Source organism: Mya arenaria, chromosome 14, assembly GCF_026914265.1.
Source record: "Mya arenaria isolate MELC-2E11 chromosome 14, ASM2691426v1".
NCBI lineage: Eukaryota > Metazoa > Mollusca > Bivalvia > Myida > Myidae > Mya > Mya arenaria.
This window is the reverse complement of record NC_069135.1, coordinates 58986738-59003434: the sequence shown is the minus strand read 5'-3', so window position 1 is coordinate 59003434 and position 16697 is coordinate 58986738. Positions and strand designations below refer to the sequence as shown.

The 16697-nt window shown below is 38.1% G+C and overlaps 2 protein-coding genes and 1 long non-coding RNA gene across 3 annotated transcripts in view; 1 reads left to right on the top strand and 2 right to left on the bottom strand.

Moving 5' to 3' along the window:
- Positions 1-22: 22 nt before the first annotated feature.
- Positions 23-1315, top strand: LOC128216322 (tRNA nuclease WapA-like). Its single transcript, XM_052922883.1, has 2 exons — positions 23-801; positions 907-1315. Exons 1-2 carry the CDS (start codon positions 23-25, stop codon positions 1313-1315), a joined length of 1188 nt encoding a protein of 395 aa, XP_052778843.1.
- A 2982-nt stretch (positions 1316-4297) lies between these two features.
- Positions 4298-13165, bottom strand: LOC128216321 (PR domain zinc finger protein 14-like). Its single transcript, XM_052922882.1, has 9 exons — positions 13111-13165; positions 12765-12914; positions 12230-12390; positions 9862-9969; positions 9047-9197; positions 7928-8057; positions 7289-7415; positions 6668-6778; positions 4298-4520 (listed from the first exon to the last, which is right to left on the bottom strand). The coding sequence occupies exons 1-9, from the start codon at positions 13163-13165 to the stop codon at positions 4407-4409; spliced, it is 1107 nt and encodes a 368-aa protein (XP_052778842.1). The 3' UTR covers positions 4298-4406.
- A 3144-nt stretch (positions 13166-16309) lies between these two features.
- LOC128217859 (uncharacterized) overlaps positions 16310-16697 on the bottom strand; it is a 2795-nt gene continuing 2407 nt past the window's right edge. The window contains exon 3 of the long non-coding RNA XR_008258276.1: positions 16310-16382. This is a non-coding gene — a long non-coding RNA (uncharacterized LOC128217859). The remainder of the gene's footprint in view (positions 16383-16697) is intronic.

The following is a 16697-nucleotide window of genomic DNA, read 5'->3' as shown; positions in this document are numbered from 1 at the left end:
ACTGAGCAATGTGACACCGACAATGACGACACCGAGGCGAAGCGACGACTTCGACGGCACAGTGACCAAGAATATCATGGACGACTACGACGACACTGTAACCAATGATTGCATGTACGACTACGGCGACACTGTGACCAATGTTTGTAAGTACGACTACGACGACACTGTGACCAATGATAGCATGTACGACTTCGACGACACTTCAACCAATGATAGCAAGTACGACTACGACGACAACGTGACCAATGGTTGCAAGTACGCCTACGACGACACTGTGACCAAGGATAGCAAGTACGACGAAAACAACACTGTGATCAATGAAAGCGTGTACGACTACGACGAAACTGTGATCAATGATAGCAAGTACGACTACGACGACACTGTGACCAATGATAACATGTACGAATACAACGACACTTTGATCAATGATAGCAGGTACGACGACTACGACGGCATTGTGACCAATGATAGCATGTACGACTATGACGGCACTGTGACCAAGGATAGCATGTACGACTATGACGACACTGTGACCAAGGATAGCATGTACGACTACGACGACATTGTGACCAATGATAGCATGTACGACTACGACGACACTGTGACCAAGGATAGCATGTACGACTACGACGACACTGTGACCAAGGATAGTAAGTACGACTTCGACGACACTGTGACCAAGGATAGTAAGTACGACTACGACGACACTGTGACCAAGGATTGCATGTACGACTACGACGACACTGTGACCAAGGATAGCATGTACGACTACGACGACACTTTGACCAAGGATAGCATGTAGAACTACGACGACACTGTGACCAACGATAGCAAGTACGACTGCGACGACACTGTGACCAAGGATAGTAAGTACGACTATGACGAAACTGTGACCAACGATAGCAACTACGACTACGACGACACTGTGACCAACGATTGTAAGTACGACTACGACGACACTGTCACCAAGGATTACAAGTACGACTACGACGACACTGTGACCAAGGATAGCAAGTACGACTACGACGACACTGTGATCAACGATAGCAAGTACGACTACGACGACACTGAGACCAAGGATAGTAAGTACGACTACGACGACACTGTGACCAAGGATAGTAAGTACGACTACGACGATACTGTGACCAAGGATAACAAGTACGACTACGACGACACTGTGACCAAGGATAACAAGTACGACTACGACGACACTGTGACCAAGGATAGCAACGACACCGTCACCAATGATAGCATGTACGACTACGACGACACCGTGACAAAGGCTTTCAGGCGCGGCTACGAAAGAAATTGAAAAAAACGTAATAAAGTATTACTTTGTGACTGTTTATTCGGCGTTACTTGTTTTATGTGATCACCATTGTGGTGTAGATGTTTTTAACATTGGATCAAACTTACCAGATGGCAGGCAATCCACTGGAGCCACCGACTCATCGCAACGGTCTATGTCCGAGCATCCGTCGCACGGTGTGTTTGGCTGAAAAAACGACAGTATTTGTAGAACATATTTGAACATTTATGATATGAACATTATGAGAAATTGCAAATATATAGTTATGTTATGTATATTTACAATATGATAAATGTGTGGCCTTTGTCTTGGCATTTCTGTGCCTTTTGATAAGCATTAAGAGCATAGACGATCGTCACATAGTAATAATATGGAATTTCAAAATTAATTTTATGAAAGTTTTACTTAAAAAAATCATTATATACTATATAAACACAACACTTAAAATGCGAATTGAAGAGGTTTGAAAATTACGAACAATTCCCCGCTAAAATACGTTAAATACAGGTTGCCATGGAAATTTTGTGGATGCAAAAATCAAAAGTGACAGTAAATTTTCCACAACAAAATATTTTCGATTCATATAAATATGCGTTCGCACCGAATTATCGTTTAAAAGAACAAAAAAAAGATACTAAATTCTGAGTGTTAAGTGCGAAATACTTTAACTAAGTGGACATTTGCTTAATGGTTTTTGGTTGCCAAAGCTCTTTAGTCCTACTCCCAAATAAGATTCAACACAATTAATACTATTTTGTTTAAATATACCAAAAAGAATGAATAAATGTCGAAAACAGTGGTTCTTGTCAAGGATGAGTTTAATTTGAAAGAAATGCGCAGAACACAAGGTATTACCTTTCAGACGATAGTATATCACAGTTAATCTTTTAGCACTCACCAATCATTTAATATTTTTGCGTGTTCAGCTATTAAATACACGGTTACAGTCTTGTTATCAGTAATTAATATTTTCCACAAATGCATTATTTCGTAGTAGATTATCGCTCAAAATTTAATTTTGTTATAATGGAGTATGTGTTTATTTTGAATACGAGTGTCACTTTAATGATTAAATGCGATTTCATCCCGCGATCCCATTGTCTGAGATATGAGCCTCAATGCTAAATATCCTTCATTCGGAACACCTCGGCCATTTTCCATTGAAAACAACCTCGGATGTATACCGGTACATAAGTAGAAGTAGTTCGCAAAAAAATGAATAATAGTATAAATCAATTGCAGTGTTTTAAGTTTTAAGGTGAACTTTGTGGGTTTTTTTTATTTTTAATTGATGAAAGTGAAGTATGTTATTTTATCAATAAATAAGATTCCAAAGAGTAAAATCCTTATGTTTAACTGCTTAGTTGAATTATCATGCGATCTACTTGCAGCGTAGTTAAATGTTAAAATTTCTGACATTGTAAACAGTCTATATACATTCGAGGTTGTTTTCGATGGAAATTGACCGAGGACATCCGAATGAAATAGTATTATGATTGAAAGTATACATACGCGAGGAAGATCTTCTTTCTTGGCGTAAATATATCCGGCCTCTCGGGCGACTGACAAAGACGGTGTTGTGACACTGTAGTAAATAACAGAACACAAGTGGAATCGTCGTTGGTAGTTGACATAACTGCAGCCAGGCGACGACGCGCATTCATCGGTACAGGCTTTGCTAGAAATATCCAGTAAAACTCTTCGGGTAAATAACAATGTGTTTGGTTGTTCTTGCAAAATCACTTTCCTCGATTTGTACAGTGTACTCGAACACGCTGAAAAAATCATCCACATAAGTAGAAGTAGAAATGTCACATATATACGCGACATTCTGCAGGCTGTATTTCGCGGAACTCATTCAATAATTAAACGTTGCTAAATATTTGCTCTGAAAAGGTTTGAACCGGAAACAATTATTTGAATATAGATCGAGGAAGCGGGAAGGCTTGTTGAACTGGCGGTAGACGCTTTCATTCCACGGGATGGTCAATATGATATTCCACTAGGAACTATTATTTACCTACCTCTTAAACTAAATGACTTTTAAAGTGGATCTATTATTTTAAAATGAAAGCATTTACTTGAGACAAAAATGAAAGTCAACAATGAATCGCTCTATTCAACCGGCATGCTCAGAATTATAAATGGCCGATGGAAAACTAACCCTAAACTGGATGAGCAACACCATCACCTAATGATAACTATGAGCAACACCACCACCTAATGATAACTTTGAGCAGCACCACCACCTAATGATAACTATGAACAACACCACCACCTAATGATAACTGTGAGCAACCAACACCACCACCTTATGAAAACTATGAGCAAAACTACCACCTAATTATAACTTTGAGCAGCACTACCACCTAATGATAACTATGAACAACACCACCACCTAATGATAACTGTGAGCAACACCATCACCTTGTGATAACTATGAGCAACACCACCACCTAATGATAACTATGAGCAACACCATCACCTAATGATAACTATGATCAACACCACCACCTAATGATACCTATGAGCAATACCATCGCCTAATTATTACTATGAACAACACTATCACCTAATGACAACTATAAGCAACACCACCACCTAATGATAACTATCAGCAACACCACCACCTAATGATGACTATGTGCAACAACACCATCTATTGATAACTATGAGCAACACCACTATCTAATGATAACTATGACCAACACCACCATATAATGATAACTATGACCAACGCCACCACCAAAAGCATTAATCAGCATTTTGTTGTTTATTGTCCTCACATACACATCATAGCCGGATTATCTTGAAGAATAACACAGATATTGTGATTATTGTATTCAGCAAAATGTTTATTTGTATATAAAGAGGAGCCAAATTAAAACAACCTAAAAGTTTCACAATAAATTTATTGAATAAATAGACATTGTCAACCAAGATAATACAATCATTTATTAACAAAAATGTATCTGTAAACCCATTATTTATAAATAACTTAAATTTCAAAAACAAAAACGAAAACAAAACAAAATAACCATCACATTTATGTACATTTATGTATTTATTTATCTAACAAGAAGAAAGTATTCATTTATTCAAATGAACTGCCATATGAAATTTGAGTTCGAATGGTTGTGAGTACGATTTGCCACAAATCGAGCACGTGCACATTCTGTCTCGTGCGTGCGTTCTTACAATGCTTGCACTGGAAAGAGAAATAAAATCAATCAAACATTATAATACATCGTAAGATAAATATATTTTCTTTCTTTTTTTCTTAAAGGAACACTCTGCTATTTGTCAACACCTTAAAAAAAACAGTAACAATCGGTAAATTGACGTGAACGCGTTTTACCGGAGATCCTGAAACATTAAATCCGTCTGAAATGAGACGAAACCTAACATGTTTAACAAAGCTTAAACAATCTGACATAAATCAGCACTAAATTAACCTATCTGCCATAAGACAACACTAAACCCATCTGACAGAAGACAATACTAAACCCATCTGACTTAAGACAACACTAAACCCGTCTGCCATAAGACAACGCTTAACCCATTTGACATAAGACAACACTTAACCCATCTGACATAAGACAACACTAAACCCGTCTGACATAAAACAACACTTAACCCATCTGACATAAGACAGCTAACATAAGACAATACTAAACCCGTCTGACATAAAACCCATCTGACATAAAACAACACTTAACCGATCTGACATAAGACAACGCTCTACCCATCTGACATAAGACAACGCTCTACCCATCTGACATAAGACAACACGTAACCCGTCTGACATAAGACAACGCTCTGACAGTCTGACATAAGACAACGCTCTACCCATCTGACATAAGACAACACGTAACCCGTCTGACATAAGACAACGCTCTGACAGTCTGACATAATACAACGCTCTACCAATCTAACACGAGACAACACGTAACCCATCTGACATAAGACAACGCTCTACCCATCTGACATGAGACAACACGTAACCCGTCTGACATAAGACAACACTAAACCCGTCTGACATAAGACAACTCTTAACCCGTCTCACAAAAGACAACACTCTACCGATCTCACATGAGACAACACTTAACCCGTCTGACATAAGACAACGCTCTACCAGTCTGACATAATAAAACGCTCTACCCATCTGACATGAGACAACACGTAACCCATCTGACATAAGACAACGCTCTACCAGTCTGACATAATAAAACGCTCTACCCATCTGACATGAGACAACACGTAACCCGTCTGACATAAGACAACACTAAACCCGTCTGACATAAGACAACTCTTAACCCGTCTGACACAAGACAACACTCTACCCATCTGACATGAGACAACACTTCACCAGTCTGACATGAGACAACACTAAACAAAGCAGACATAAGACAAGACTTAACCCGTCTGACATAAGACAACACTAAACCCATCACACATGAAACAACACTAAACCCGTCTGACATAAAGCAACTCTAAACCTATCTGACATGAGACAATACTAAACCCGTCTGACATAAACCAACGCTGAACCCATTTGACATAAGACAGCACTAAACCCATCTAACATAAGACAACGCTAAACCCATCTGATTTAAGCCAACGCTTAAACCATCTGACATATGACAGCACTAAACCCATCTGACATAAGACAACACTAAACCCATCTGATTAAAGCCAACGCTAAACCCATCTGACATAAGACAGCACTAAACCCATCTGATTTAAGCCAACACTTAAACCATCTTACATAAGACAGCACTAAACCCATATGACATAAGACAGCACTAAACCCATCTGACATAAGACAACACTAAACCCATCTGATTAAAGCCAACGCTAAACCCATCTGACATAAGACAGCACTAAACCCATCTGACATAAGACAACACTAAATTCGTCTGACATAAAACAGCACTAAACCCGTCTGACATAAACCAAAGCTTAACCCATCTGACATAAAACAAGGCTAAATCCATCAGACATAATAAAGCACTAAACCCATCTGACATAAGACAGCACTAAACTCGTCTGACATAAGACAGCACTAAACCCGTCTGACATAAACAAACGCTAAACCCATCTGACATAAACCAAGGCTAAACCTATCTGAAATAAACCAACGCTAAACCCATCTGATATAAGACAGCACTTAACCCATCTGACATACACCAACGCTAAACCCATTACACAAAATACAACGCTAAGCCATCTGACATAAGAAAAAACACAACCCATCTGACATAAGACAAGACTTAGCCCATCTGATATAAGACAACACTAAACTCATCTGACATAAGACAGCACAAAACCAGTCTGAATTAGATATTATCTAACCTTGAATGGTTTCTCCCCCGAGTGTTGGCGAATGTGCGTCCTGAGGATGCTGGAGGCTGTGAACGCCTTGTTACAATACACGCACTTGTACGGCCGCTCCCCGCTATGTACCTGCAGCATAAATACTTTTTATACAACACCTTTAACAACAGCAGCAACAAAAACGACAATGACAACAAAATCGACAATAAAAGTAACAGCAGCAGTAATAGCAACAACTAAATTGTCGTCTTTATATTCGTTGTCGCCTTTATCGTCATCCTCATTAGCAGAAGCAGCAACAACAGTCGTCGTAAGCCACTTTGATCATCATCATCATCATCATCATCATCATCATCATCATCATCATCATCATCATCATCACCACCACCACCACCACCACCACCACCACCACCACCACCACCACCACCATCATATCAGCGTCGTCGACGTTGTCGTCGTCGTCATTGTCATAAGTTTCCTTGTCCTCCTCGTCCTCCTCCTCATCATCAGCAGCATCAGCAGCAGCATCAGCAGCGTCGAAGCAGTCTTCGTCGTATACATCGTCAGTCATTATCTTTGATTCGTTTTCATATAACAATAAATATTGCAAATATATTAACATCCCGAAATGGAACCTACCCTCATATGCTTGTTAAGACTTGATGACTGACTAAAACTCTTGTTGCAGACGACACATTTGTGGGGTCGATGCTTTTCGTGCACGTGCAGAATGTGGATCCGCAGACGATCTCGTTTCTCGAACGATCTGAAATGAAAACAAAGATAAAGAAACATATTATATAATAGTATTTAAAATAACTGTTATGACTGGTATTCACCAGCAAATGCAAGTGTTGTAGAACGATTAAAATTGTTTATCCATTCACATAACAATTACAGTCGAACCCCGTTGGCTCGAACTCCCAAAGACCAGCGAATTTACCTCGAACCTCGGAAGATTCGAGCCAAGCTGGAATACATACGTTCAGCCTTATGGAATCGGTCGTATACATTCACTTCGAGCCAACGAAAAATTCGAGCCAAGCGAGTTCGACCCAACGGGGTTCGACTGTATAATATATATGTCATGTTTTACGCAATGATTTTCCAATACAAGAATCTATCGTGTGTATATGTGTATATGTTATTAAGAATAATAAGCGGGACTTTCCAAGGGATGTCTTGCACCTCGGCACCGGAGATATCTTGGTCATCGGGACGCTTAAACTCCGGAGTGCGTCTAGAATTATGATTAAATGAGGCTATTATAGCACCAACCTTGTACACAGATGGCAGGGGAACTTCCGGTCGCCCTGGTCCACACAACGGGTGTACTTGAGGTGCTTGTCACGGTAGTAGCAGTAGGCGAACACCTTCCCGCACCGCTCACACGGGTAACCCTCAGAATCTGTGACAGGGAGACAGCTATGGTTTTAGTTCATTCAAACGAAGTTGTCTCCGAACAGAAAATCTCGTTCAAAAGGAAACACAGTTGAACAGTTTTGTTGAAATAGTTTTATAACAATTGGTTCATTGCGTGACAACCTACACTGTCGTGGAAGGGAGGTAACTGCAGCTTGCTTTAATTAAAAACATGCCTAATTAATTACCGTTCGACACACCTCGGCCATTTTTCATCGAAAACAACCTCGATTGTATGCCGGTACATCATTAGAAGTAGTTAGTTAAATTTTGAATAAAATATTAATTAATTGTACAGGTTTTAACGTGTAATTTGTATTAATGAATTTAAATTGATTGCAAATAAAGTGTTTTATTGCATAACTGATTAAGATACCTAAGACTTAAATTAATTTAGTTTATAACTGCTAAATTGAAATGACTACTATATAATTTGATGCTTAGTTAAATGTAAAGATTGGACATTGTTAATCGTCCATATACATCCGACTTTGTTTTCGATGGAAAATGGCCGAGGTGCTCCGATTGTTTTTATAATTATATCATATTTTGACTGTGCCCTTTTAACACCACATTTTAATAGCGTATTTTCATCTTGGCCATTTTCCATCGAAAACATTCTCAGATGGTTATGTACGGTTAATAATGTCAGAAATCTTTACATTTAACTACGCTGCAAGTAGAGCGCGTAGTAATTTCATTTTAGCAGTTAAGCTCTTAATTTTGATAGTATATTAAACAAAACACTTCACTGGCAATCAATCAAATTTAATAATAGAAAGTACACGTTAAAACAGTACAATTAATTAATATATAATTTAAAATTTAACGAACTACTTCTACTGATGTACCGGTATACATCCGCGGTTGTTTTCGATTGAAAATGGCCGAGGTGTTCCGAATGATTGGTAACCGCATACACCTTTCTTTATAATAGCCGTATATCGTAATACCCGTATCATTCTGTACACGTACCGTCTGCCTCCTGCCGTGACTCACTTCCAGTGGCCTCCTTTGGGGCGACAGGGACGCCCATGAACTGCAAATAGCTGTCTCCGTACCACACCAGATGTTCGCTGTCCCGGGGAATATCTCTGCACGCCTCGTAGTAAACGTCGCCTTCGACCTGCATTGTACATGTACGCATGAGTACGGGAATAATGTATCCATGAACAGCTTCAATAGTTGCCCCGTACCACGTCCAATTTCACATTCTTTTATCGATAATCCTCCAGGCACGGCAATACTTGTACATGTATATAGTTTTTATAGAACAGCACGTGCTAATTAATCAGGGGTGGATCCAGAATTTGACATTAGATGGAGCATGACTTAAGAGGCACGCACGGTAAGGGGAAGGAATGCTCCCACACCCCGGAACCGAAAGATATATGCTTCTTATTCGTGATGTAGGTTTTGCTAGTTTAAATATACGGGGGGGGGGGGGGGGGGGGCGTGATTCAACAATCATTTAGGGGATTTTGCTTTTGCTCAAAATAGAGAACAAAGATTATATGCAAGTGTTGATGTCAAAAGATTGCGATGACCAGACCGACACATTATGTATGTCCCATTTTAAATCCAAATTCATGGTATCACATATGATCACATACATTAACTTGATCAAGAACGGCAGACTGGTGAGTGTGTGTGTGCGTGCGCGCGTGTGTGTGTGTATGCGTGCGTACGTGCGTGCGTGCGTGAGTGCGTGTATTGTTTGTATTATTTTACTGCTTCAACTCAAATTTACTGACTGTTTATATTATGATAAACGCTATTTAAACACGCACCTGCAAGGCCACGAGATTCTGTTCCAGCGAGTAGCGCGCGCAGTTTACGAACGCCATCCAGTTACCAGCGTTACGTCGCCCGTCGATAAAGTGGCTCAGACGTCCATCCTGAAATATCTGACGTCAGTACAGTCACGTCATATTAGGACTCGCAACTGAATAGTATACAACTCGGTACATGGGCTTAGTGGATACTATTTAGTCGTAAAGGTATTGTGGTAGCTTTTTTCTATCACAATTAAAGAAATAGTATGATGATTAGAGAAAGGGATTAGTTTAAAGCTGCACTCTCACAGATTGGACGTTTTGACAAGTTTTTTTTATTTTTTTTTTTTATCTTGGAACAAGCCATTTTTTTGCGAAAATCTATGGAAACCAGTTATATTAGACTGCTGACAATAATTAAATCTCAGGTTTTTATATTTAAGTTTAAAAAATGATGTTTTTATGCATTTTTCTTAAAGCTGCACTCTCACAGATTGGACGTTTTGACAAGTTTTTTTTTTTTGTCTTGGAACAAGCCAATTTTTGCGAAAATCTATGGAAACCAGTTATATTAGACTGCTGACAATAATTAAATCTCAGGTTTGTATATTTAAGTTTAAAAATTGATGTTTTTATGCATTTTTCTTAAAGCTGCACTCTCACAGATTTACCATTTTTACATTTTTTTTTTATTTTTTGTCTTGGAAATATAAAAATCTGCGATCTGATCTTTTGTCAGCAGTCTTATATTACAGGGTTTCATGGATTTTCGCAAAAAATAGCTCGTCCAAAGACAAAAAATAAAAAAGTTGTCAAAACGTTCGATCTGTGAAAGTGCAGCTTTAACCATAATACATTAATTTTCGAATTAAAATATGAAAATTTACGATCTGATTTTTGTCAGCAATCTAATTTCATTGGTTTGCAGATATTTACGCGAAAATTTGCTCTTTCCAAGACAACAAATAAAAAAAGTTTTAAAATGGTATATCTGTGAGAGTGCAGCTTTAAAGCTGATACTTCTGTATTATTTAAGCTTGATTTTGAACTAAGTTTTTAGATGAGTTGAAACGTTCTCGATAATTTCATTTGTGAGAGCACAAGAGAACTCACACCTGGCTCGAACCCTAAACCTTTCTTGTGAGAGGCGGGCATCTTACCCACTATACCACCGAAACTTTATCTTGGCTTGTCCCATAGAACATGCATAGGACTTGAACGTTAAGTCTTTATAATACGTGTGCTTATAGTTTTCTGGTTAATGTACTTTGTGAAAATTGAAAGTTTCTGCCATTTTCATATTCCTCCGCAATGTCTCGGATACTACGTTAATTAAATATAGCAGTAAGATAGAAAAATAGCAATGTTTTATTTGATGATTGAAGTTGAATGATAAAGTCGAACCCCGTTGACTCGAACTCCCAGGGACCGGCCAAAATACCTCGACCCCGGAAAATTCGAGCCAAGCAGTATTGCTTTCCTTCAAGTATAATGAAATCGATCATTTACATCAGTTCGAGCCAACAAGGAAATCGAGTCGAGTGAGTTCGAGCCAACGGGATTGCATCATAACATCCCAAGAAAAGATAGAATTTGTACGTTTTGCAACGAATATCACTTTCGGGTGATTTGCCCAAAAATGAATAATACAATTCAAAGTGACACGCTTATTTAAAATCAATACATACACATGAATGAAAATTGTAAATCATGAGTGAAAGACCTTTAACTATTAACTAAATAATGCATTTATGGAAAATATTAATTACTGATAACATTAGTGTAACCGTGTATTTAAAATGTGAAATCTCACAATTATTAAATGGTTGGTGAGTGCTAAAAGGGTTCACCGTGATCTACTATCGTATCATAAGGTAGAAATACCGTGTTGTCTGCTCCTTCCAAATTAAACTCGGCATCGTTCATAATAACCATTATTTTCGACATTCATTCATGCATTTTGGTAGATTAAAACACTTTTGTCAATTGTGGTAATTCTTATTTGGAAGTAAGAGTGCATCTTTAAGAAAAGAATAACTTAAATATTTTGTTTGCAATTAACCAACGAAACAAAGGTTAACACACTATGTTATGTTATGTTATGTTATGTTATGTTATGTTATGTTTTGTTATGTTATGATATGCTATGCTATGCTATGCTATGCTATGTTATGCTATGCTATGCTATGCTATGTTATGCTATGCTATGTCATGTCATGTCATGTCATGTCATGTCGTGTCGTGTCGTGTTATGTTATGTTATGTCATGTATGTCACGTCATGTTATGTCATATTATGTTATGCTATGTCATGTCATGGTATCTAATGCTATTTAAGGCTCAATTAAGAAGTTATAAAAGTTTGTAAAATATTATCAACGAACCTCCCACATGTGTGAAGTATCGTCCTGGGCCTTGACCTCACTGGTGTTAATCACGCGGCTGTTAAAGGGGCCAAACCTGGTTCCCTTGGTGACGACAGTCTTGGAGCAGAAGACCCCGTATTGAGAGACGGCCCCTAGCTCTGTCTTCTTGATAGCCAGGCCTAATAAAAATCACCAAAATATAATGTCCAACCCCGTTGGCTCGAAATCGCTTGGCTCGAATTCCTCGTTGGCTCGAACTGGATGTTAAGGATCTATTTCTATATACTGTAGGTAGCTCGAAAATTTTGAGGCTCGATGTATTTTCGCCTACCCCAGTGAGTTCGAGCAAACGGGGTTCGACTGTATTTCATAGTTCATACACAGAGATGTTGTTTTGTTTTTTTTTGTTTTTTTCATTTGATTTTTAGTTATAAATCAAGATACATGTTAATGCATTTTATTTTATGACGTTTACATAAGATATTCGTTGAGAAATTAAATTATCAAAATAGATTGTAACAAAATACGTATAAGAACACATATGGGAAAATACCTTCTGGGAGTTCCAGACCCTTGACCTCGATGACGCGCGAGTCACGTGTTTCATTTGTGACGTCATCTTGCGTACCGGAAATAGACTGATGAGCGGGAGGCGGGGTGGAGCTTGACGATGGTTTCCGGTCGCCAAGAATTCTGTCGATCCCTGAAAATGAGTTAATTCGAAAATTGAAATTTGGCTTAAGTTAAAAATAAATAAATTGTTTATAGTAAACCCGGACACGACTTATGATTGAGATCAGGCATTGAAAGAGCTAACACGTTTAAAAAGTATGTGGTACGTTACATTAAAGCACCATTCCACTGTATCACTCCTCCCCCCCCCCCCCCCCCACACACACATGTCCGGTGAAAAGCGGGGACTTTGATTTTCGACTTTTGACATCCCGGGGACATCCAAGTGAGGCCTTTTCCCGGCTATATCGACACTGCGTGGCCACCTGGAAGGTAAAAACACGACCCATTTTCTCCGCTATTCCTCCCCGGTATACATCCCGGACCTGGAGGCCGTGGTTCCAATTGGCAGGTGCATAAACATTGATGTGCGTGAAGTTAGCACCGTAGCACCGTATCACCATATCACCGCGGCGATGCGGTGCTAGCACCGTATGGTGTTTCTAGCACAGTTTCGAATTAAAATTGGCCCTATATAAGAAACAGTCGGAACATAGGGCCTATTCAACAAAAACAATAGCTTTATATTTTTTAGAGACAGATATTGCCGAAATTTACATTCAATGCCTTATAGATAGAAATTTGCCATCCCCGATTCGCATCTAACGATCAACAATCGAATCATCGCCGAACCATTGACTGCTACCGAACATCCGTATTAACATTTTGGATGCTATAATAGGTACAGGAGAGTAAACAGTGATTGCTTACAGGGGAAAAGAGAGTTGAGAGCCACTAACCCAACTCAGATGCGCCCAGGCCGGGGAATCGAACCTAATAGTTTGGTTAGGGTTTCATATTTTCGAAAATAAGTAGGGTAGGTAGATTTTTTTTAATTTTATTTTTATTTTTATTATTAGGCTTTATATAAGAGTGTTATTTTCATCATAGGAGAATGGTGTTAAGGTAATCTTTTGTACAAAGCGTTCGTTTTTTAACTACATAATTATGCGATCGCACTTACTTTTTTATTTTACTTTATTTATTTGTTTTCATATTTTTACCAACTGACTGTAAAAATTGTGGGGTCGGCGCCTTTTTCGTAGGTAGGGTCGTGTAACCCGAACCAAATGTATGTTTTTAAGGCCTGGGGGATAATTTCAGAACATTGCTTGGTTGTCTGTAAATATTACGTTTTGCTAATTAATTACAGCACTTACAAACTACTTCAAATGACATGGTCCCGTTTAGTGAACTGTATTGTACATTTTTTTTTGAACTAAATTAAACTATACACTATCGCGAATTTTAATTTCGCAGTCGACATGCAATTACTCGAGGGGGGATTTGAGCTCGAATTGCCCGCATTCGGAGCTCCTCGGCCATTTTTTTTTTTTATCGAAAACAGCCTCGGATGTATTTGGACGGTTTACAATGTCAGAAATCAGGTCTTTTAAGTCCGCTGCAAGTAAATCGCGTAGAAATGTAATTCATCAGTTAAACTTCATGACTTAATTATTGGGAATGTAATTATGTTTACAATCAATCAATTTACTAAGATCAACAAATGCAAGCTTAAATACTACATTTAATTAATGATATATTCAAACTTTTACGAACTAAAAAAGTTCACATTGCAAATATGTCCCTCAGGTCGGATCTGGCCCCATTTCCAGGGTTCGCCGTTCTTATATATACATATATACTGACCGCTTTGAAAATATTCTTCTCTGAAAACGCAAGGCCCACTACCTTGATATTTGTGGTAATCGTGGTTGTCATGGATATGCGCGCAGTGATTCCGATTATGTTAATAGTCAAATCGGTATTTAAATAGTTCTTAGGAAAGTAAAACATCATATTTTGAAAGGTGCGTGAAAACTATTTTATGGTGACATTTGAAGCGAGAAATAATTAATTAGCGTTCTAAATATTGCCACAAAACAAGGTTTCCATGATGCTACTGACGACAGTCTTTAACAAGGGAGGTAATTACAATGTGACGACCATTAAAAAGGAGTTCCGAATACGGGCATTTTATCTTTGCCCGTGGGCAAGATAAGAATTTCTAGCATGGTTAAATTATTGGATCTACTAATCTGAGGTGGGAGATAAAATGTTCTGTGTATTTGTCAAATAGTCACTTGTAATTCTGTATAGAATGACCATATACTTGTTTTATATGTCGCATGTAATTTTAAGTATGTATATGGACGAGACTCAAATCAAGATACAATATACATGATATATCCAAACTCACTTGCACCCTGGCTGGAAATCGAACCCGGGTCGCCTATGTGAGAAGTGAGTGCGTTGACCACTGCGCTTACTATATGGAAATCTTTGTTGAATGTGATCAGACAAAACATATTTTAAAAAGTAATGTGAAAGAAAATGTTTTAGTTTTCTTTTCACGTTCTCAAGGACGCTGGTATTGCCACGGACATAATTATATACACGGAACCAATCTAGGATGAAATCTCGCTGATCGAACATTCAAAATAATCCATCCAGAAGGTAGTTTTCAATCCATCATTTATATGTTCCTTATACTATTTTAACTTTTAAAACGTAAATGTTTAAAAGTACACTCAGATTAACATCATACTACAGGTATACATCCCCCTACCCTGATTTCAGTACTATCTTTATGGGTACAGAATTAATTTATTAACTAACTAATAACTTTCCTTTTTTAGTTTTTTTTAGAAATTGATTAAATCGTGCACGGACTTTGTTTGATATCCATTTCCATGAATTGTCGTCCATTACCATGAAATATCATCCATGTCAGTTTCCATAAATTGTCGTCCATGTCATTTTCCATGAATTGTTGTCCATTTCCATGAATTGTTCATTGTCATAAAAGTCTTTTGACTTGCTCATGGTTTTGGACCAAAAAAACAATACAATTATAGTATAAAAAAGTATTTTGGTTTAAGTGGGATGCGAGTCAAGAAAAAACAAACATAACAGACGACTTAACCACTAGGCCACAAGAACTTTTACAAAAGAATATATATTTTGACCTTTTAACAATACATTGATAATAACACGTGATAATGTCAATCAACCAATCACGCAAAAACGAATCGTTCAAAGCCGTTATTAACGCTAATGAAAATTGAGGTCTTCACAGACGATATTTGAGCAAATATCAACATTTGCTGAGAGTTCCAGCTTTTGGTATCTTAGTTTTCATGCTCCTTATGATTTGCCACACTTTATTTCGTCATACAAAAAAGTCCATTTTACAAAAACATGCATTTTTTCAAAAACATGAGCGAGTCCCTTTAAATTTCCATATGATACTATCGGCTACTTTTTCGGTCGCACATATCTGCGCAGAGCGCCTTTGATGAAGCAACTCTTATAATTGATTGTTCAAAACCATATGAAGTTTCCTCCTTTATTTAACAACAATGCTAAGTTTTTGGATTAGGTTTTTTATTCAACAAACATTAATAACAGATCAGAAAATGGCAGCCCATTCCGTCATCTGAAAGCAAAATAAAAACATGACGGTTATTAAAAAATCTCATCAGTATAAAAGTGGTCTAATGATAAGATCTGAAGCAAACTGTAGCAGGTTGTGCGGCTAGCGCAGTGGTTAGCGCACTCGCTTCTCGGCAGGGTTCAATTCCCGGCATAGACGTATGTGAGTTTGGGTTGTTGTCAACAAATCAGACAAGAGGGTTTTCTCCGGGTACTCTGGTTCGCCCAACAACATCAGTTTAAAGTAAACAGTTATCGTCAGTATGTGGCAGTATTTATAACACCGAAGAATAGAAAACTGACGCAGATCGTGGCCTTT

Coding starts and splice junctions, on each gene's coding strand:
- LOC128216322 (XM_052922883.1), top strand. CDS start 23: ATGACGACACCGAGGCGAAGCGACGACTTCGACGGCACAGTGACCAAG. Junction 802..906: donor ACTTTGACCAAGGATAGCAT/GTAGAACTACGA, acceptor GACCAACGATAG/CAACTACGACTACGACGACA.
- LOC128216321 (XM_052922882.1), bottom strand. CDS start 13,165: ATGTCCCCGGGATGTCAAAAGTCGAAAATCAAAGTCCCCGCTTTTCAC. Junction 9,198..9,861: donor AGAATCTCGTGGCCTTGCAG/GTGCGTGTTTAA, acceptor TGTACAATGCAG/GTCGAAGGCGACGTTTACTA. Junction 8,058..9,046: donor GTCACGGCAGGAGGCAGACG/GTACGTGTACAG, acceptor TCCCTGTCACAG/ATTCTGAGGGTTACCCGTGT.